At 40.4% G+C, this 21,403-nt stretch overlaps 1 protein-coding gene across 2 annotated transcripts in view; it reads left to right on the forward strand.

Moving 5' to 3' along the window:
- The window catches only part of LOC127624594 (syntaxin-binding protein 1), a 40,580-nt gene that overhangs the window by 15,429 nt on the left and 3,748 nt on the right, over positions 1 to 21,403 (forward strand). Inside the window, exons 3-19 of one of the 2 annotated variants that reach the window (XM_052099381.1) lie at positions 836 to 917; positions 1,608 to 1,684; positions 2,021 to 2,099; positions 8,087 to 8,190; positions 10,693 to 10,841; positions 11,144 to 11,228; positions 11,388 to 11,518; positions 11,700 to 11,807; positions 11,912 to 11,972; positions 13,636 to 13,701; positions 13,809 to 13,889; positions 15,053 to 15,191; positions 15,323 to 15,432; positions 15,546 to 15,647; positions 16,059 to 16,144; positions 17,602 to 17,756; positions 18,860 to 19,015. In XM_052099381.1, the coding sequence (XP_051955341.1) occupies positions 836 to 917; positions 1,608 to 1,684; positions 2,021 to 2,099; positions 8,087 to 8,190; positions 10,693 to 10,841; positions 11,144 to 11,228; positions 11,388 to 11,518; positions 11,700 to 11,807; positions 11,912 to 11,972; positions 13,636 to 13,701; positions 13,809 to 13,889; positions 15,053 to 15,191; positions 15,323 to 15,432; positions 15,546 to 15,647; positions 16,059 to 16,144; positions 17,602 to 17,756; positions 18,860 to 18,969 (1,725 nt within the window). In that variant the 3' untranslated portion in view covers positions 18,970 to 19,015. The remainder of the gene's footprint in view (positions 1 to 835; positions 918 to 1,607; positions 1,685 to 2,020; positions 2,100 to 8,086; positions 8,191 to 10,692; positions 10,842 to 11,143; positions 11,229 to 11,387; positions 11,519 to 11,699; positions 11,808 to 11,911; positions 11,973 to 13,635; positions 13,702 to 13,808; positions 13,890 to 15,052; positions 15,192 to 15,322; positions 15,433 to 15,545; positions 15,648 to 16,058; positions 16,145 to 17,601; positions 17,757 to 18,859; positions 19,016 to 21,403) is intronic. The other variant, XM_052099382.1, reaches the window with a different exon arrangement.

The following is a 21,403-nucleotide window of genomic DNA, read 5'->3' on the forward strand; positions in this document are numbered from 1 at the left end:
CAAGTTAAGTTCAATCGACAGCATTTGTGGCATAATGTTGATTACCACAAATTAATTTTGACTTGTTCTTCCCTTAAAAAAAAAAAAGAAGAAGAAGAAGAAAAAAATAAAATAAATAAATAAATCAAGGTTACAATGAGGCACTTACAATGGAAGTGAATGGGGCCAATTTTTCGAGGGTTTAAAAGGCAGAATTGTGAGGCACATCATTTTATATAGGAACTTACATTAATTCCTCTGTTAAAACTATTGAGCAGTATATTTGTTTAAATCGTAGTTTTTACCATCGTTTTAAGGTTTGTTGAGATAACATCGCCATGGCAACAAAGGTGTAAAATTGGCTATAACTTTACACAGAAAAGGTTAGTACGTGATTTTATCACACTTAAATCATACATATTGTTTATGTCTTAAGGCTAGTGAGAAATTTAAGGCAGGGGCGGACTGGGAACAAAAATCGTCGCTGGAGAAAACATGATGAGTGGCATATTGCAACCCCCTTCGGCACATCACGGCATCGTTTCGAGGCCTTTTGGCATATCGCAGCCCGCTTTGGCATATCACAGCCCCGTTTCACTGCCGGCCCACCGGGAAAAGTCCCGGTTCTCCCAATGGTCAGTCTGCCTCTGTTTTAATGTTTAAAAATTGGCCCCCATTCACTTCCTTTTGTAAGTGCCTCACTGCAACCCAGATTCTTGCTTTTTTTAAAGAAACGGAGGGGCAAGTAAAAATGTTTTTGTGGTAATCAATATTATGTCAGAAATGTTGTCGATTGATCTTTACTTGTATTGAACCAGAACATTCCTTTAAGTATTTCCTTGTTTTGTGTCTCTAGGCTCTGATAGTGGACCAGCTCAGTATGAGGATGCTCTCCTCTTGTTGCAAAATGACCGACATCATGACAGAGGGTATCACTAGTAAGTCAGTCCTCACATTTTGACCTCTCCCTGCTATAAAATCCAGCTTAAACTAGAACAGAGTTTTGGAATATGATTTCTAGCTGGTAGAAACAAATAGCTTCCAGCTGGTTATACCAGCTTATGGTGGTCAAGCCGGTTTTTGGATGATGTCTGCTCAACCAACCAATCTGGGACAGCTAGAAATCAGCTGCCATGTTCCAACTGGTGTTTTGCCACAAATGAAAGATGGCCTTTTGTCATTTTTATTAATAGGGATTGTAGAGAGAAGGCAGGACATGTGAGAGGCTGGACTCAATCCCAAATTGCCTACATTAGCACTACAGCTTAATGTTTTGGGGTATGTGTGCTTGCTTACCGCTATGCCATGGCTCCTAAGCACAAAAAGTCTGAATCTGAAACCTCTCATATAGATCCAGACTGGACAGGAAATGATGAAGTGGTACTGTTGCCAAACAGACAAAAGGCTTATTCAACTGCTTTGCTGATGTAGCACTGAGTCAGGTTTTTGATTTCTGAATAAAGGCCTGATGGAAATTAACTTCTCAAATCAACAATTCTGTAAGCACCCATATGTCACAGAGACAGAGAGACATTCAAATTGAAATCAATATTGACACCATTTATTTTCTGGTCTTTAAGCGACAGCTCTGAGAATGACAAACTCTGTTTTTCTCTTTATCCCTGCAGTTGTTGAAGACATTAACAAGAGAAGAGAGCCACTGCCCTCCTTGGAGGCCATTTACCTGATCACTCCTACTGATAAGGTACTCAAGACATGATTATTTTAAAGCACTAATATACCAAAGTTACACCTTGACACTCACAGTGAAAAGGATAGTGGTAGTGTAGACTTCACGCTCTCAGTGTGGAGGAGAAACATTCACATAGTACACACTGAACATATGTCACTCACTAACACATACACACATACGCACACCGTATTGACTCAGCCTTCACAAACAGCCCAAAACCCCCACCACTTCTATTGGCTGCTGCGAATGCTATAGCAACCCAACACGCACACACACACACACACACACACACACACCCACCCGCACACACTAACTCTTGTGTAAACCTTAATTTCTGTCTTTTTCCAGTCTGTGCAGATGCTCATTAATGACTTCAAAGATCCCCATTCAACGAAATATAAAGCGGCTCATGTGTTCTTCACTGACTGTGAGTATGCGAGCGCACTCCGCTGTACTTATAGGGCTATGCAAGCGTACTTTGTACTACAGTATTAATGAAGACACACGCACACACACTCAATGTTATGTAATATCAGATTTAAAAGGTAGCCCAGCTTTAATGATTTGGTTGGTGACCCAATAAATTGAACGAATTAAACAACATCCATCCATCCTTCCATCCATCCATCTATTCATCCTGGGCTGGCATTGATAAAGATTTCCCAATTCAATTCGATTCTGATTCACAAGCCTTCGTTTCAAATTGATTTAACTTTCGATCCATTATCAGTTCATATGGGTATATTTCAGTTTTAATCAGGGTTTGAAACTTGCCAAATGCAGGTTAAAATCGGCCATGGCAAGTAACTCTGACACTCGTACTAGCCACTTTCGCTAATTACGTTTTTTCAGGGTTTTACCTGCATTGAAATTTAAGTGTATGTAGGGCGACTCTTGAGCTGCTGCCGAAGGACATTTATTCATACCTCTCATAACTTACACATCTTTGCAGTGCGAATGAAGTGTGCTTTCGTGTGAACCGCCACAGCGCATCAAATCACCAGAGATCTGGAACAGCGCAGAGCGAAACCTGCGTGATTCAGTCGCATTTCACTCGATATTGCAGCAGTCAGTGGAAAACACAAAACAAATGTGACCCATTTTAATTCTACAGATAACATTCTAGTATAAAGCGCTACATGGAGGAAGTCAAACCTCTCAAACTGCTAGACAACACATACATTATACACACACACACACACACACACAAGGTAAAGAGGAGACAAATACACCATCAGTTTTTAAAATACACATCATCATCCTTACTAAAATATAGAATATTTTGAATGCAGTAGCACTAACTGGTAACTTATAGATAAATTTTAAATGTATTAGAGTGAATCTATTTGATTTTTATCAGGCTACAATTGTGAAAGTGGTAGTGAAAGGTTTCCAAATGTGTTTAGTCTATTAGCTTTTTCATAACAAACACTACAGTTTTATTTTTTAGAAAAGACTACCAACATTAACCGAACCACGGTGAAGCTGCGATCTTACTTCATAGCCTTGTCATAACAAAGGCAACTGTTAAACAATGGTAGAAAAAAAAAACTCAGCAAAAAAATAAATGTCCCTTTTTCAGGACACTGTCTTTTAAAGATAATTTTGTAAAAATCCAAATAACCTTACAGATCTTAATTGTAAAGTGTTTAAACAAACTTTTCCATGCTTGTTCAATGAACCATAAACAATTAATGAACATGCACCTGTGGAATGGTCATTAAGATACTAACAGCTTACAGAGCGGTAGGCAATTAATGTCACAGTTATAAAAACTTGGGACACTAAAGAGACCTTTCTACTGACTCTGAAAAACACCAAAAGAAAGATGCCCAGGGTCCCTGCTCATCTGCGTGAACATGCCTTAGGCATGCTGCATTGAGGCATGAGGACCTCAGATGTGGCCAGGGCAATAAATTGCAATGTCTGTACTGTGAGATGTCTAAGACAGCGCTACAGGGAGACAGGAAGGACAGCTGATCATCCTCACAGTGGCAGACCACGTGTTTCAACACCTGCACAGGATCGGTACATACAAATATCACACCTGCGGGACAGGTACAGGATGGCAACAACAACTACCAGAGTTACACCAGGAATGCACAATCCCTCCATCAGTGCTCAGACTGTCTGCGATAGGCTGAGAGAGGCTGGACTGAGGGCTTGTAGGCCTGGTGTAAGGCAGGTCCTTACCAGACATCACCGGCAACAACGTCGCCAATGGGCACAAACCACCTTCGCTGGACCAGACAGGACTGTCAAAAAGTGCTCTTCACTGACGAGTCACAGTTTTGTCTCACCAGGGGTGATGGTCAGACTCGCATTTATCGTCGAAGGAATGTGCGTTACACCGAGGCCTGTACTCTGGAGTGAGTTCGATTTGAAGGTGAGGGTCCGTCATGGTCTGGGGCTGTGTATCACAGCATCATCGGACTGAGCTTGTTGTCATTGCTGGCAATCTCAAAGCTGTGCATTACAGGGAAAACATCCTCCTCCCTCATGTGGTACCCTTCCTGCAGTCTCATCCTGACATGACCCTTCAGCATGACAATGCCACCAGCCATACTGCTTGTTCTGTGCATGATTTCCTGCAAGACAGGAATGTCAGTGTTCTGCCATGGCCAGCGAAGAGCCCTGATCTCAATCCCATTGAGCACGTCTGGGACCTGTAGGATCGGAGGGTTAGGGCTGTGGCCATTCCCCCCAGAAATGTCCGGGAACTTGATGAGAGAGCAAGAAACAGGGCATGGGAAATTTCAGTGGGAGGAGTCCTGATGTACCTGCAACAGAACATCAACTACCAAGGCTGCGTTATCAAGAGTCTCATTGGACCGAAGTAATGGAGGACAAATTAGTGGAACATTGGCAGGAGCACCAGTACCTATTTGATGTTTCCTCTGAACTGTACCACAACCGGGTGGAGAGAGAGAAGAGTTTGAGCAAAATTTCTTGGACAGTCAGGTAAGCAAATAGGTTGATTTTTCAGTAGGAGGTACATTTTCATATTGTAACCAATAAAATATATGATGCCTTTAGGCGATTAAAAACATACACCTCATATTCTGAAATGCATAACATATGATCATGCATTTGTACCTCGGATCACTTATCGCATGTACTCTGTTGTGAAACGTAATTTGGAGTCCAGGCAGAGTCGTTGGGGATAGTGAAATGTTTTGTAATGTGTTCACCTCTGTCGCTGATTCGTCGTGTAATTTGAAAACGCTACGACTTCCATGACAAGACAGACAGTTGTGTAATATGAATGGTACCACAATCCAACGTCTTTGAATGTCATGTAGTGTGTAGCAGGCTTTATTTACACTTATTTACATTGATTTGTTGAACATATGCTAAAAACCTTTACTGTCTGTTTTATAAAACCGGCACTTCTGTAAAGAGCGTCTGTAAATGAGAGCATATAAACGAGGACTCGAATGGCTTTATTTCCATATCTCCATATGGCTTTATTAGAATTAAAAGTTTATTTTGTTGTTTTTAATCAACAGCTGACTGTGGAGAACATAAAGGCTATTAAAAGGCACATTTGTCAATGACAAATGGGTTGCATGTCTCGTCTATGGACATGCATTACACGGAACAACTTTTACTCTCAACATGCAATCAAAGGATTTTGCTGCTGAATACTCCACCACTATACCGCACAGTGAAATGTAAACATTTACCAGCCAGTTGACAAATACATACATTTGGAGCACCACATTTGGTTGCGAACGCAAGAGATATCCTCACATTTTAGTAGAGGGTTGTGCATAGTGTTAAATAATTGAAGATTCGATATCGAGATTGTCCGATGCATTGCTATCATAATTTGAACAATCTATATTTTTAACCGCTCCCTCCCTCCCTCATCCAGCCATCTGTCTGTCTATCTGTCACTCTCTCTCTAATAATAATAATAATAATAATAATACGTTTATTTTATATAGCGGATTTCTACAAACTCAAGGTTGCTTTACAAGTAGCAAGTAGTAAAAAATTTTTTTAAATAAAAACCCTGAGGTGGGTTTTGAAGTCATGTATGGTTATGAGGTCATGGAGGGATTGTGGGATAGAGTTCGTAATGCTGAGCAGCATGTACAAGTCCTACCACCCAGTAATGTTAGCTTGTAACGTGGGAAGAGTAGTAAACTGAAGTTAGAAGACCTGAATGAGCGAGATGGTGTGTAGTGATGAATAAGGTCTGTGATGTAAGTAGGAGAAAGACCATGTAGGTCTTTACATTTTGTAAGGAGTAATTTATACTGAATGCGGTAAGAGACAGGTAGCTAGTGCAGTCTACGTAAAATGGGGGTGATGTGAGATTATTTCTTGGAATAAGTGAGAACCCGAACTGCAGAATTCTGAATGTTTTGAAGTTTATTGATTGTTTTAATGGGGAGACCAGAAAATAAGGCATTACAGTTGTGGAGTCATTAAGTGATGAAAGCATGAACAAGAGCCTCTTCATCTTTTATATCGAGAATGGGGTGTAATCTGGCAATATTTCAGAGGTTAAGAAAGTAACTTTTGTGAGAGAAGAGATGTGAGGAAGGAGAGTGAAGAATCAAAAATAATGCAGAGGTTTCTGACTGTAGAGGTCTGACCAGGAACTAAAAGTACATAAGTTTGAGAAAGTTATTGGTCATCCAGGTATTGATGTCATTGATGCATGCAGATAAGGAGCTTGTGGGGAAGGGGGCAGTGGGTTTTAAACTGATATAAAGCTGTGTGTCATCAGCATAACATTGAAAGTTGAGTCCTTGTTGTCGGATGATGTGACACCAGGGAAGCATATAAGTGATGAAGAACAAGAACAGAACCCTGAGGAACGCCTTGAGAAACAGGAGCTGTAGTAGGTTTTGACTGACAAATAGAGATGTAGTGTTGATGGCCAGAGAGATAAGAATTGAACCAGGAAAGTACAGTACCAGAAATTCCAATAAAAGAGAGGTGAGAAATTAGTATGCTGTGTGAGATGGTGTCAAAGGCAGAACTGAGATCTAAGAGAACAAGAATAGTGAGGGCACCAAAGTCTGCGTTCATTAGAAGATCGTTAACGACTCTAATGAGTGCAGTCTCTGTGCTATAGAGTGGATGGAAACCAGATTGAAAACACTCAAAGTGATTGTGTGAGGCCAGATTGGATTGTAGCTGAGAGGCAACCACATTTTCCATCAATTTGGACAGAAAAGGGAGATTTAAAATAGAAAAGTTATTTTTAAGGTCAGAAGGGTCTAGGCCGGGCTTTTATAAAACTGGGGTGACAGCTGCAGTTTTTAGTTCTAGAGGGACAATACCAGTACTAAGTATGTTGATGAGGAGGGAAATGGCAGACAGACAATATTTAAGCAATATTTAGATAGATACGATATGAGGGAAAAGTTTGTATAGTGAATTAATGTTATTTTGAAAAATTTGAAGAAATGACTGACAGAATTGGAAATAACAGACACAGGTGGGTTGGTGAGTTTGTTAACAGTGGAAGAGTGTTTTAGGTCTGGAAGATTATTGATAAGGGAAGAGAAATATGCAGAGCGTGCAGCATTTAATGCAGATTTGTATGTCTGCATATGGTCATTGTAGGCAGGTGAATGAGCAGTTAAACCAGTTTTCACAAAGAGACGCTCAAGGCGGCATCCTGCAGCTTTCAGAGTGTGAAGTTCAGGTGTAAACCTGGGAGACGAGTGAGTGGAGGAGACAAGTCTACTCTTAAGAGGGGCATGTAAGTTGCAGTAGGTTATAATGGATTTCAGACCTGGGGAGAGGGGTTTCACAACTTAGTTCAATAAATGAATGATCAGTCAAGCCAATCTGAGAGCCAAGCACATGCCAAGCAAATATCCATCCATCCATCCATCCATCCATCCATCCATCCATCCATCCATCCATCCATCCATCCATCCATCCATCCATCCATCCATCCATCCATCCATCCATCCATCCATCCATCCATCCATCCATCCATCCATCCATCCATCCATCCTCTCAGTTATTGGTCAAAATTATTGGGGTGACAATCACAGTACATTGTAGAAGTTCAAAGTGCAAAAAAGTCCCATATTACCTTAATTCACACATTATAAATTTTAACCTGAGAACATGATGTTGAAAAAATACTTAAGATCCATGTTTATTGTAAATTACGCTGCCCTTTACAGGGCAGGGGAGGGAAAAATGTTTCTGTAATAGTTTTGCATTCCCTCGCATAACTTACTGCGATAGAACACAAACTATTTCAAGGGAACGTAAAACTACTGCAAAGGAAAGCAGAACTTTTTCAGAAAATACATTGCCTCCCAGTCCTCTAAGGGGCTCAGTAGTAAATGACCCAAATAGTTAAAAAATAAATCGCATTTCCACTAAATATTAAAGCTGTTGTACTTTTGTCTAAACTGTATGTGTCTTCTGCAGCTTGTCCAGACCCCCTGTTTAATGAGGTGGTCAAGAGCCGAGCCTCTAAAACCATTAAAACCCTGACTGAGATCAACATCGCCTTCCTGCCCTACGAGTCCCAGGTGAGCTTCTTAGGCAATGAAGGAGCTAGATAGAGAGAGAGAGAGAGAGAGAAAGAGAGAGAGAGAATGTGTGGGAGCGATAACAATGCAGGGAAATATTGTGAATGCATTTATAAATGGAATTTCTAAGCTCAGAATTATTTACGCTGACTACCAACACATGGAGTTGCACGTTCGAATCCAGGGTGTGCTGAGTGACTCCAGCCAGGTCTCCTAAGCTACCAAATTGTCCCGGTTGCTAAGGACGGTAGAGTCACATGGGGTAACCTCCTCGTGGTCATGATTAGTGGTTCTCGCTCTCAGTGGTAAGTTGTGCCTCCACATGCTGTGAGTCTCCGCGGTGTCATGCAAAACTTGCCACGTGATAAGATGCGCTGATTGACTGTCTCAGAAGCGGAGGCAAATGAGACTTGTCCTCCGCCACCCAGATTGAGGTGAGTAACCGTGCCACCACGAGGACCTACTAAGTAGTGGGTATTGGACATTCCAAATTGGAAGAAAAAAATACATAAATAAATAAAAGATATAGAAATTAGAGTCAGTGACTGTAGCTCTGTTAAAGAAAGACTGTTCCAGAACAGCTCTAAGGCTGGAGGGGGGAGGGGGAGGGGGGGGGGGTGTAGTCTGGCCCACAATGCCTTGCTGCTGTTGCTGTCTGCTAGGGTTAAGTCAGTGTAGTCAGAGGAGCTGTGAGTTTCTCATGTCATGATGCATGTCGTGTTTCTCAGCCACGCGTAATTGGACCATGCAGCATTCCCAGAAGCAGCAGCCAATCAGAGGAGGTTACAAGAGGCAATGAGCATCAGGGGTAACCCATCTGCCGAACAGAAGGATAGTCATGTGACCTTGTGTGTGCAGACAGGGGGTGGGGAGGGGTGGTTGGGAAAGAGCACTGCTAAAACATAGAGAGAGAGAGAGAGAATAGTTATGAGAGGCATTTATACTGTAAATCATGACATGAATGCAAAATAAGAAAGGAAAAGGGCATTTAAACACTGTCCTACTTGAGACTGAAAAATAACAAATGGTGATAAAAGAAAATGTTGCAGACAAATCCAGACAGAGTGAGTTTGTTACAGTTGGAGAGAGAGGTATGCCAGGGATTCAGACATAGGAAACACAAAGGCAGGAAGGAAAGGCCCGAATCACAGATTGTGTCTGTAAAGACGAAGAGTCATCTCACTCAACCCAACAGTTTGGATACAGGATGTAGAGAAGCACATTTTGTGACATAATGCCATTTGAAGTCATCTAATTTACATGCATAAAACACAGTATTTAGGTAATCATTTGCTGTGGATATTTCACATTTGGAAAAATTATTAGAAAAAAACAGCAGACAGAATGGATCATTGTAATTACAGAATGAATACAAGTGGTCAACCAATATACTTCTTCAATTGCAGACATCTAGAGAGCAGGGTGACCAATGGACAATATAATGCTGGTATACAATCTAAACAATTTAATACACAAGCAAAATTGCTGAAATGAAACACTTGGGGGCAAAATCGTTAAACACTGCGTGTGGCATTTAAGAGCGAACACCTGCGTCTTATTCACTAACCACCTGCAATCTAATCTAGTTCTAGCAGGAACAACCAGCGCTGGAATAGCACTGCATTTTGAGTATTTAAATGAAGTCATTGTCATTCCTTTTTGCAGAAACATGCATCCTTTCTATGTACAGTAAATTAGACTCATTACAGATTGTACTTCATAGATGCAACTCCATGCAATTTGTATACACTTATTCTCCTCTATATTGTCCTACTGTAATTTTTTCTAATGAATACATATGGTATTTCTAAGTTGTGCTGACAGTCTCAGTTGTTTTGTTAATTAAACAATCTTCAGGTTATTTGCCCAACAAAATAAACATCACACTATTACCACCCGAGGAAAGCAGGCGGTAAACTGGATTTATTTAAAAGTGATGATTGTGTACATTTTCTATTGATTGTGGCAGTACAAATTAATCAAATAATGATCAAATGATGGAGAAGGGTGCTATAACATAGCATATATCCAGATGCATGGTGTAGTCATGTGCACCTTCATGTTAAATGGATGATTAAGGTGTCTGGATCACAGTAGTGGAGTGATACTGTACATTCCAAAGTGTACCAGATTGCAGTGGTCTGCTACATCCTCCTCTATATGTCGCTCAGAACCGGCCCACAAGATCGGAATTGCGGCATGCAAATTGCATTTGCTGCATCATCGCCTGATCTACATAATCCTTTAGTGAATCAGGCGCTAAACCAGCGTAGACAGTGCATGCTTTTACTGGGTGCAATTTCTTTGCACAACAACTACTCAAAGAAAATTGTTGAAAATAGAAAATGTGCACCATCCATTGACACCATTGAGGGGGGAACTGCTACTTCGGGCAAGCTGACACAGTTATCAGCTGACACCAAAATCTCAAAATGCCAGATTAATTGGCCGGGCTGATACAGTATATTGGTCTATCATTGATGAGTATGGATGTGTGTTTAGGTGTTCTCTCTGGACAACCCTGACACCTTACAGAGCTTCTACAGCCCTCATAAGACACAGCTGAAGAACCCTGTGATGGAACGATTGGCCGAGCAACTGGCCACACTGTGTGCCACACTAAAGGAGTACCCTGCTGTACGATACCGAGGGTAAGACACCAGGGGCCATTATGGCAAAAACATGTTTTGCAGAGTTAGTCTTAAGAATTAATTCTCCAACAGTACCTCCTTATTTTATTCACTCTTTCATTTGTGCTTCTATAATTGCCGAAATATTGGCAGGATGAAAGCAGTGTAGATGCAGCAACTAAAGGAGAAGTCATGCTAAGCCATCTCTTGACTGGATTCCATGAAATGGCTGCTTGTTAGGATCACCAAAATTAGCAACCAGTGCCCGGGGGTTGACTGTTTAAATTTCTGTCTCTCCTAATAATCTGCCTCTGTGTGCACAGGGAATACAAAGATAATGCCACTCTGGCTCAGTTGCTTCAAGACAAACTGGACGCCTACAAGGCAGATGATCCTACTATGGGTGAGGTGAGTGGCCCATCAATTATTGTACTGCACTGCATGGAGAGAATGGAGAAAGGATAATTAATGCCCATTGTATTATATTTGTAGGTGGCATTATTAGTTATAGAAGCTTATTATGAACTGTTAGAATATTTTCAGACATCTGCATGTATTTCGGTGCAGGGTCCAGACAAGGCCCGCTCTCAGCTCATTATTCTGGATCGAGGTTTCGACCCCGTCTCCCCTGTCCTACATGAGCTTACCTTCCAGGCTATGGCATACGACCTGCTGCCGATCGAGAACGACGTCTACAAGTGAGTAAGAATAAACACAATTGGCCCACTTGTATTTGTAGAATGCAGAATAGATACAAGTGAATGAGGTCTGTTCATTTGGCCGTTCATCCCAAAATATTTCAGTCTATCACGATTTAGTTGGATTGTGAAAAGTCTGGTTTTAAGTAAGGAATATAAATAGTTTGATTTGATTTGGTAGGTATGAGACCAGTGGCATAGGTGATTCTCGTGAGAAGGAAGTCCTGCTGCATGAAGACGATGACCTCTGGGTGGCGCTACGACACAAACATATCGCAGAGGTGTCCCAGTGAGTTATTTTGTCATATTTAGTTCTTAATATCCTTATTCTTGTCTGTAAATGGTAACATCCCTGTTCTCTTCTTCCTTCTTTCTCATTTTCCTCGCTTACAGGGAGGTGACACGCTCCTTGAAGGAATTCTCTGCCAGTAAACGGATGAACACTGGAGAGAAGGTACGCTGGAGATGGGCTGAGGGGTATGAAAGAGAGAGAAAGCGAAATAAAAGGAGAGAATTGTGTAGCGTGGGCAAGGGAGGATAGCCTGGCAGATGAGATTTCGTTGGCAGTTGAAAGTAAAATGTGATGACTTTAGTTTTCAAATGGTTTAGTGTGGATGTGGCCCTAGACTCCATGTCTTAAAGGGATAGTTCCAGCCTCATCTCATGAAAACTATGTGACTGTGGCAACTTTTTGGCAAAATTAAATGACATGATTCATTAAACGTTTCACTGCAGTTTCTAGGCAAAATGTCCACTGAGGGGCGCTAAAAGCAAGTTTAATTTCTTCCAAAAAGATGAGGTTATTAAGGCTAATGCTACATGGAGTTTTAAATTCATAAAATCTACCTTCCTAACCAAAACCTAACCAATAATGTCCTAAAAAGCTAATTTGAGATTATCTTTTTTTTTCTATTGTGAAATGACCAATGCAGTGTCTATTTGCAACCCGGTGTAAATAGCATCTGCCACACAGTGCAGCTATTTGCACCCCAGTAGTCAGGTGAAACTACAGTAATATACGTCAAACTAACTGCAAACTAACACTAAGGTGTGTAGTGTTGTCCTAGCAACACTACACACCGGTTTGATTCCGGTTGGATTTTTTTTCCCATCAGATTTCCTGTTTCCACTCTTAATATTTCCTTTAATACTACTAAAAATAATAGAATAATGTTGATTTCATCACATTGATGTGGTCACAATGAATGTCAGAGAGTGCAGAGAAGGGTTTTATCTGGAGGCGGGGCCTGTAAATCGCACTCGTTCCCGCGGCTCAACATCGCTTGTGTGTAGATTGCATCACTGTATTACTATAGTAACTGTTACTGTTTCCAAGGTAAGGTTAGGGTTAAGTTTAAGGGTTAATGTAGTGTGTCTGTGGGACTCTAAATAAACACACTGCATTGATGCCCATAATACTGTTAAAAAGTAAATATGGTCGCAAATAGTATCTGACACCATTTGCACCAGGGTGCAATTAGTATCTACCATTATTTGCACCAGCGTTGGGGTGCAAATAATATCTGCCACAATTTGCACTGGGGTGTAAATGGCATATACCATTATTTGCACCAGAGTGCTAATAGTATCTGCGACTGAACAAAACTGACATCCTTACCCTAACTGCTATACCTAAACCTAAAAAAGCAAATGTGAGATGAAAAATGCAATAGCTGAAGCAGCCACATCATTTTAAGGTGCTTTTATGACACTTTCGACACTTCTATGTGTCGGCTCAACATGCTTTGCTGCCCTCGAACCCAGGTCTTCCGCATTCAAAGTCCAACACTATCAATTACACCCCTGCACAAGTCAGTCATGCTTGAATAAATGTTAAAATGTATCGTCTATTAAATCGTCCATTATAGTTAGTGCTTTAATGTAATAAGATAATATTGTGTGGGAAAATTTGCGAATGAAAATTTGTTGTTGTAGTGTTCATTTCACCAGAAAACTGCAGCGCTACATGGATCAAGTCAGGAAAAACTAGACCAGTTTGGATAGTTCACCCAAAAATGTTAATTCTGTCATCATTTCCTTTCCTTGTGTCATTTCAAAGTGTTTCTTTTAATCACAGTCCTATAAAACAATATGTCTGACCGATGTTTGTGCTCCAGACCACCATGAGGGACCTGTCTCAAATGCTTAAGAAGATGCCCCAATATCAGAAAGAGCTCAGCAAGGTGAGAGAGATGTCCCAAGAGATATATAGTATGTGAGACTGTCAAATCAATACACCTCAAGTGCGTGCAGTTTTTTCTGTTAACACATGAACTCTCTGTCCGTTTAGTACTCAACCCACCTGCAGCTGGCTGAGGACTGCATGAAGAACTACCAGGGAACCGTGGACAAGCTGTGCCGCGTAGAACAGGTACAGACTCACATTGGCCATCAATGCCACAGAAAAGGACAGACCATTACGAAAATGAACCATGGTTTTTCCTTAGCGATACTAACTGTATTAACTGAAGAATTTGGGGGGCCAGGGTATCTCCGCGAGTATTGACTCTGTCTCCCTCCCCTGGAGTCGCGAGTTCGAATCCAGGGCGTACATATATACATGTATGCAATAATGAAAAAAAAACCCCCATAAGATTCAAACGATACCTTATTTAAAGGACAATATTGATATTATAATGTTTATAATATTATCATGTTATATTATTTAAATACTACGACTCAGGCGTGTAGGCGTGCTTCACATCATTTGTGAGTCACTCTTAGGGGTCCTCAGGATGACGTCTAAGCTGTCCTGGATTTGGGATCTACTTTTAGCGTTTAAATACTTCATGAATTACTCTTAGTTGAAAATGTTACGACAAATTGTTTTTTTTTACTATAAATCTATACTTTCACTTCCACATTCTGGTGAGGAAAGGGACTTTCACTTTCACATACAGCCACCTGCTGGACAGGGCTGGTCAAAGGTGGAGATTGATGGTAAAAAAGGACTAAGAAATTGATCTCTTTCTTATCCACAATTATATGGCTTCAGAAGAAATGGATTTAAACACTGGAGCCTTATGGGTTACTTTTATGCTGCCTTTAATGCATATACATTTGGGACCTTATGAGTTCTGGTCACCATTCGCTTGCATTGAATGGACCAACAGAGCTGAGATATTCTACTAAAAATATGTGCTTGTGTTCGGCAGAAGAAAGAAAGTCATACACATCTGGGATGGCATGACGGTATATGATAAGAGAATTTCAATTTGTAGGTGAACTATCCCTTTGAATTGTGGTTACCATGAAAGAACTATAATACATTTTGTATGAGGACATACAAAAAAAACCTTCACATCACAACAAAGACTTTAAGCAAATAGACAACCTGCTATTTATTATTCATAGTTGTGATTATGCAATTTGAATAGATTAGCTGTACTATCAGGTAGTAGATTCATTAGTATTTATTGATACTAAAATTATCTGAAATGTGTTTTTTTTTTACGTGTTTTTGTGTTTTTATTACTGTCACTTCCAGTGTCCTGAATATAATTTATTAACTGCGTTCTGCCTGCCTACCGGCAGGATCTTGCAATGGGAACAGACGCAGAGGGTGAAAAGATTAAAGACCCCATGAGGGCCATCGTGCCAATCTTGCTGGACGCCAACGTCAGCACCTATGACAAGATCCGCATCATCCTGCTCTACATCTTCCTCAAAAACGGTAAAAGAGATTGCTTTGTTAGTTGTGTTGATCAGCCATTTTATGTCCCAGCTTGCGTTCCCATGCCCTCATCAGCCATTATGTAACATTACTTGTGTGTGTGTGTGTGTGTGTGTGTGTGTGCAAAACAGGAATCACGGAGGAGAATCTTAACAAGCTGATCCAACATGCCCAGATACCTCCCGAGGACAGTGAGATCATCACCAATATGGCCCACCTGGGTGTCCCCATCATCACAGATGTATGCCATCCACTTCTAGTTCAACATGCGTTACTTTAAGCAACAATTACAAACAGGGTTTCTGGCTTTCTGTAAGAGACTTGACATTTGTCCTTTGTGTCTGTATGCTGCAGTCCACCCTCCGCAGAGGCAAAAAGCTTGATCGTAAGGAGCGTGTGAGCGAGCAGACCTACCAGCTGTCTCGCTGGACCCCCCTGATTAAGGACATCATGGAGGTAAAGCCCGTACTATACAGGGTTCCTGCAGTGTGTTTTATCTTGTGGCACTGGCAGGTTGTTTTCAATAGTTTTAAACAAGTAAAACATCTGCCAGTGCAACAAGACAAAATAAATGTTATTAAAGATATATTCTCTGAAAATAAGTCTTAATATCCAACGTAGTTTTCCTAATCAGATTTTTCTTTGGTTATTGGTTTTAAGGTTGTTTAGATGTTTTTAGTGGAAAACAAATATACTCTTAATACTAATACTCTCAAATGACTGTAAAGGTTTAAAGACTGTAAACTCATAATAGTTTATATTTGGAAAAGAATAAGCATGAAAACCTTGTCTATAGAGAAACTGCAGACTGTTTGTGTGATTGTGTATGTATAAATGGGTAATTTTACGCAATTGCAAATCTTGCAGGATGTTATCGAAGACAAGCTTGACACCAAACACTATCCGTACATCTCAACACGCTCGTCCTCTTCCTTCAGCACTTCTGCAGTCAGGTATACACACACACACACACACACTCCTTATGCACAGCTGTGAAGTTGGATGAAGTCTTGAAGTTGGATCAATAGTAATTTGTACACAGAGGGATGGGGAGAGCATTCAGATCAATACAATGATTGGATGGGTAGTGTAATGTTAGGCGAGAGTGAACAACGGTCGCTTGGCTTATACCCCCAGCAGCAGAAGCTGCATAGACTGGCAGATTTCCTTTAGGGTCTGCAATAATGATCCTTGCATGCTGTTCTGCCTTAAAGGCAAACAAACATGCACAGCTCCTGTAAACAATAGCAGAGGCAAAGCAGGACCCTGCTCTCGGTGCAGGAGAGCTGGTGGACTCTATATCAGTTCTCTCGGTCCCATCGTGTCTGTTTTGATAACCTGTGTTTAAAGCGATTTTCTGTATTATGCTTGCAAATGACACTTAAGTACAGACGGTGTGAGACATGAGAATGTCTGGTTGATAGGTTAGTAAGTAAAAGCGAGTGCTTTTGAACCCACATTTGCATAGGAAAATGCTATCGCAAGAGTAGCTAGTAGTAAGAAAGAGCAAAAGAAATAGACAAAGTTAGATTAATGTGAATGAAAAATAACCATTATAACCTTCTATATACAGTAAGCTCTTTTGCCACATAAAAACCTCCCTGCAATGTTCTGAGAACATTAGTTTATGGTAATAAAAAAATAAAACCTAAAAATGTGCCTAGACGAACGTTAGGAATTAATACCCCCAAGAGAAAACAAAAACAGGAACCATATTCTGAGGTTAGGAGAATATTCTGTGTTTTCTGAGTATATGAGATACATGTATACATTATTAAAGCTGTTATTTCCTGTCTACAAAGTAGAACAAATTAAGTAAGTTTGTCAGGCGGTCAATGGGTTAATATCATTGTCTGTTATATAGTCTCTAGACTTCCTTGCTCCTACTTCCACACAAACACCACCACGGCTCAGGGATGGCTTTCCAGCCCATCTCAATTAGGCTCACGCCTTGAACGGTACCAGCCAATAACTATCCAACTCCATCAATAACGAAAGTTAAATGATTGGCTGGGTGGGTGGGTAATGGGCAGAGAATTTCTTGAGTGACTAGTCTTCATTCACTGACCGCCTGAAATAATCCTCCTAAAGGAAATCGTGTTTTGAAGGTACCGGAATGGATAGAAATTCTGATTCTAATCAAACACTTATGTAGAAAATAGCAAGACAGATATTGTCACTTACAGCTGCTTTCTTATATTTTGATAAGAGTGCATTCTCTAACTAACTACTGCCACTGGTATGCAATGAATGGTATTGCGATAACCAGTTCTTTCAAATGATGTCACACTTACTACTATTTTGTTTGAATCTTTTGGTTTCAAAAAGAAACTATGACCCACCGAAGATTGTACAGCAAAGTTGATGTGAATTATGATTCTTGTCTGTTATTGTGTCCCTCCCATGGCAGTGCCCGATATGGCCACTGGCACAAGAATAAAACCCCTGGAGAGTACCGCACAGGCCCACGCGTCATGGTTTTCATCATCGGAGGCATGTCCTTTAGTGAAATGCGCTGTGCCTATGAGGTCACACAGGCCAATGGCAAATGGGAGGCCATCACTGGTGAGTCTGCATAGGATACCATTAACAATCACTATATTAAATTCCAGTGTTAACAAGCAACCACCCTTTAAAGCCTTAAGATGTATCTCCTTAAGCCTTATTTATGTATCTGTTTTGATTAATTGTACATGTAACTAATTTACATCCTAGTATGGGAATCTGTCTTTATATTTTTCTTGTGCTCTTGTCTTGTATTTTGTGCTGTTGTGTTTTAACTGCTCTTAAATTGCAGTTATGAGCCTCTGCTGTGTTCATAAGTCTATGTTCGTAAGTTTTTTCTGTGTGTATGTGTCGTGTGTTTGTGTGTGTAATTACCCATAAAATGTACTTTTATTTATTCATCAGGATTACGTTTTTCACTAAGGCCAATGGGAGCCAACATAGAAGTGTTAGGGGGCGTTCACACTTACAAAATTCTGATCAAATAGTTTGCCAAGTCACTGTACTGTTTTCCTACAATTCCCAGTTTGTAGTTGCAGCATTTGCAAAAGTTTGAACTCTGTTCAGATTTGTTCCATTGCCAAATTCTTTCAAACCACCAACTCTCATTGAAACTTTTGGTTACTTTGTCATTGCAAATCACTGTCAGTGTGAATGGCCACTTAGAAATGAATTATGAAGTGCAGGAAGAGCTCTTCATCAGTTGTTTTCCATAAGAAATTTTGAAATTGGCCTTAAAACACAGGGCATTACCATTTTTAAATGATTAATTTTTATTCCAGTCCACGGCATTGCTAGAGTTATACTATTTTGTCCAAGCATGAGGTCTATTTTGCTATTAGAGATGACCAATGCTGCTGAAGGACCTCAGTGAGAAAATCAGTTTGGCTGTAACTTTCAGGGAATTATTATAAAACATAGTTGATTGTAGGAGGCTTTTAAGATTTTGTGGCTTCTGTCAGTACTAAATACACCAAGAGCTTCCAAAATAATTTTTGTTGGGGTTCTAGGACGATCCCTTTAGAAAATATCGGACCATCAGATGGTGGAAACTGGTTATTTAACCCTCTTTTTACCCCTCACAAAGATGAAAGGTGGTGAAAGAACGTGAGGTGCAGTGTGAGATCAATGCTAAGCGTGAAGCCACCTTTGTTCCTCCGCAGGTTCTACTCACTCGCTCACCCCCACCAAATTTCTAATGGACCTGCGGCATCCCGACTTCCGAGAATCCACTAGGGTATCCTTTGAGGAACCTGACCCCTCAGACGAGTGAGAGAGAGAAAGAGGGAAGGGTGGGAGAGAGAAATCACACTGAAAAAGTAAAGGCAGCCGAACAAAGAAACCCTTTCTGAATCCCCACAGCACAAGGGCTTTCTTTCCTTGTTCCTACTTCCACATTTACCGTTTTACAAATGCCACCATGCCTCAGGGATGGCTGTTCGGCCCCTGTCACACTCGGGCTCAGTCCTCGAACTGTACCAGCCAATAACTATCCAATTCCATCAATTTCAAAAGAGAAATGATTGGCTGGCTGAATGCCTCATTCAGAACTGTGGGGGGCAGAGCCTTTCTTGAGTGACAAATGTAGTTGGGGTCCGGACTCCATCCCTGTTGACTTCCGCATCCTCTCAGTTGGGTGGATTAAACTGCATTTTCCCCAAGTATGCACTTTCTAATTCAATGGTGCCTCTTCTTCCGATGAGGAATGGCTACTTCCATTTGACTTCTCAAATATCATTTTCTGTTTTCCCGCAGATTTAATCTACCCTCAAGACTCACCATATTCCGATTATTTTAGAATAATAATCCAAAGCAATCACTCATTTTAACATTTTTTTTATTTTTTCTTGGAGCGGTGATTGATTTGATGTTGGATGCCAATGCTGGATAATCTGGATTCCTCAAACTACCTCACATCACGTCTACATCACCATGTGGCGTCTGCAAAGAATATGTTAAAAATTAATCCTCTGCCAGTCAGAATGGCTCTTCTTTCTGATTAATTCTTCTGCAGATGGCAACGGTTGAAATGTAGCAGTGTTCTTCTGATATGCTTTAGCACTAATGCTTCATCACAAAATCCCCCCCCTAAAAACTAACATTTTGCTACTAACTAGTTTTAGTCCTGGTTATGCCAGTTTTCAGAATGGTCATGTTATGGTATTTTGTATGCATTAAACACAAATTTACTTTTTTAAATGGTTGATTATAAAACAGACCACAGCATCACTTAATTTGTGGTCCCTGAGTGACACTTAAAGGGGTCATATCATGACAAATATTATTTTCCATTAACTTCTGAGATACAAGACTTCGGGTTTTATTTTTGTGAGCGAGCTAGGCACAGAGCAACACGCAATGACCATGTGCTACGTCTTTTCCAATTTTCGTGCCAGCGCAAAGTGCAAGTGGCCATGAGTTTTTACACTATCTGTGGGTGTATGTACGCAAACAATGGGTATTTTGTGTGTTAAAGTGGCGCAAAGTGCCATTTGCTATTTTCCCTAGAAATCATTGTGCTAAAACATCTGAAAAGCACATCCAATCTCACGCAAAGTCTAAAATCAGTTTCTGCCAGCCGCGGGCCATGCGTTTTAAGTATAGGCCTTCAGTGCGATTCATGCAATTAAGAAAGTCAGTTTTACAATGAATAAGACGCTATCCTGTCATGCATTGCGTGGCCGTCAACTAATAATACCAACTGACATTTAAAAAATATGTCCACACACGAAAGCCAGAACTTGAAACGACACTTAATGCTCAAGCAAGCATAATTTTAACTGCAGCATGACTGTTTTGTGCAATAAATTTCATTTCGTCAGGGTACACGGTTATGCTGCGTTCCATTCAAGTTGGATGAGGGATATTCCTGCTTGATATCTCAGACCATAAATGCATTCCATTCCCCGATATTCGGAACTCCAATGCTCCCGTTAGCTTAACAGGAGTTTGACTCTCATTAGAGATGCTTCCTAGCAACCCAACTGATAAACAATAGCGCTAGCGCTAGCATTTGTGCTTCAGGTTTATGATTATAATCAAAAGAGATTATAATGTTTTATACACCCATTTCTACAGGTGTTTTTTAAACAAGCTTTAATATCATGTAATGTGGAAACGAACTAATTTATCGATATTAATTAATAAAGTGAATGTTTATCAATTAGCAACCTATTTGGTCAACTATCAATCACTTTTAAACAGATGATATGTTTGTCAGTAAATCAATATTCCAAATTTATTCAGAATATTCAACTTTCCAAATCACTTAAACACAAAACATTAATCAGAGAAACATATAACCAATATACATTACAAAATAATGAACTATGGGAGAGCAGCAAAACACGTTTAAAACATCCCGTAACCATGTCAAGAAAGCAGATGTGACAGGCCCATAGAGACCACACATCGCACTCTGGAGGCAGGAAGAAACACAAACATCCTCAGTAGTATTTTACAACCACTAAACACCATAGCACTGGAACCATGGCAGACAAAACAGGAGAGCGTTCACAGCAAGGACGTAGTACTTGCACAAAAGAACAGAAGACAGAAATGGTTCATATTTCTATTCTTCTAATGCATTACATGTAGCCCGTTTACACTACCAAATTATTATGAATGGACTGTCGTCATTTGTATCTGTTGCTTGACAGGCAATGGAATATATGATTGGAAGTAGACCATGCAATAACCGGAGAAGA

This window comes from Xyrauchen texanus, chromosome 31, assembly GCF_025860055.1.
Source record: "Xyrauchen texanus isolate HMW12.3.18 chromosome 31, RBS_HiC_50CHRs, whole genome shotgun sequence".
NCBI classification, from domain to species: domain Eukaryota; kingdom Metazoa; phylum Chordata; class Actinopteri; order Cypriniformes; family Catostomidae; genus Xyrauchen; species Xyrauchen texanus.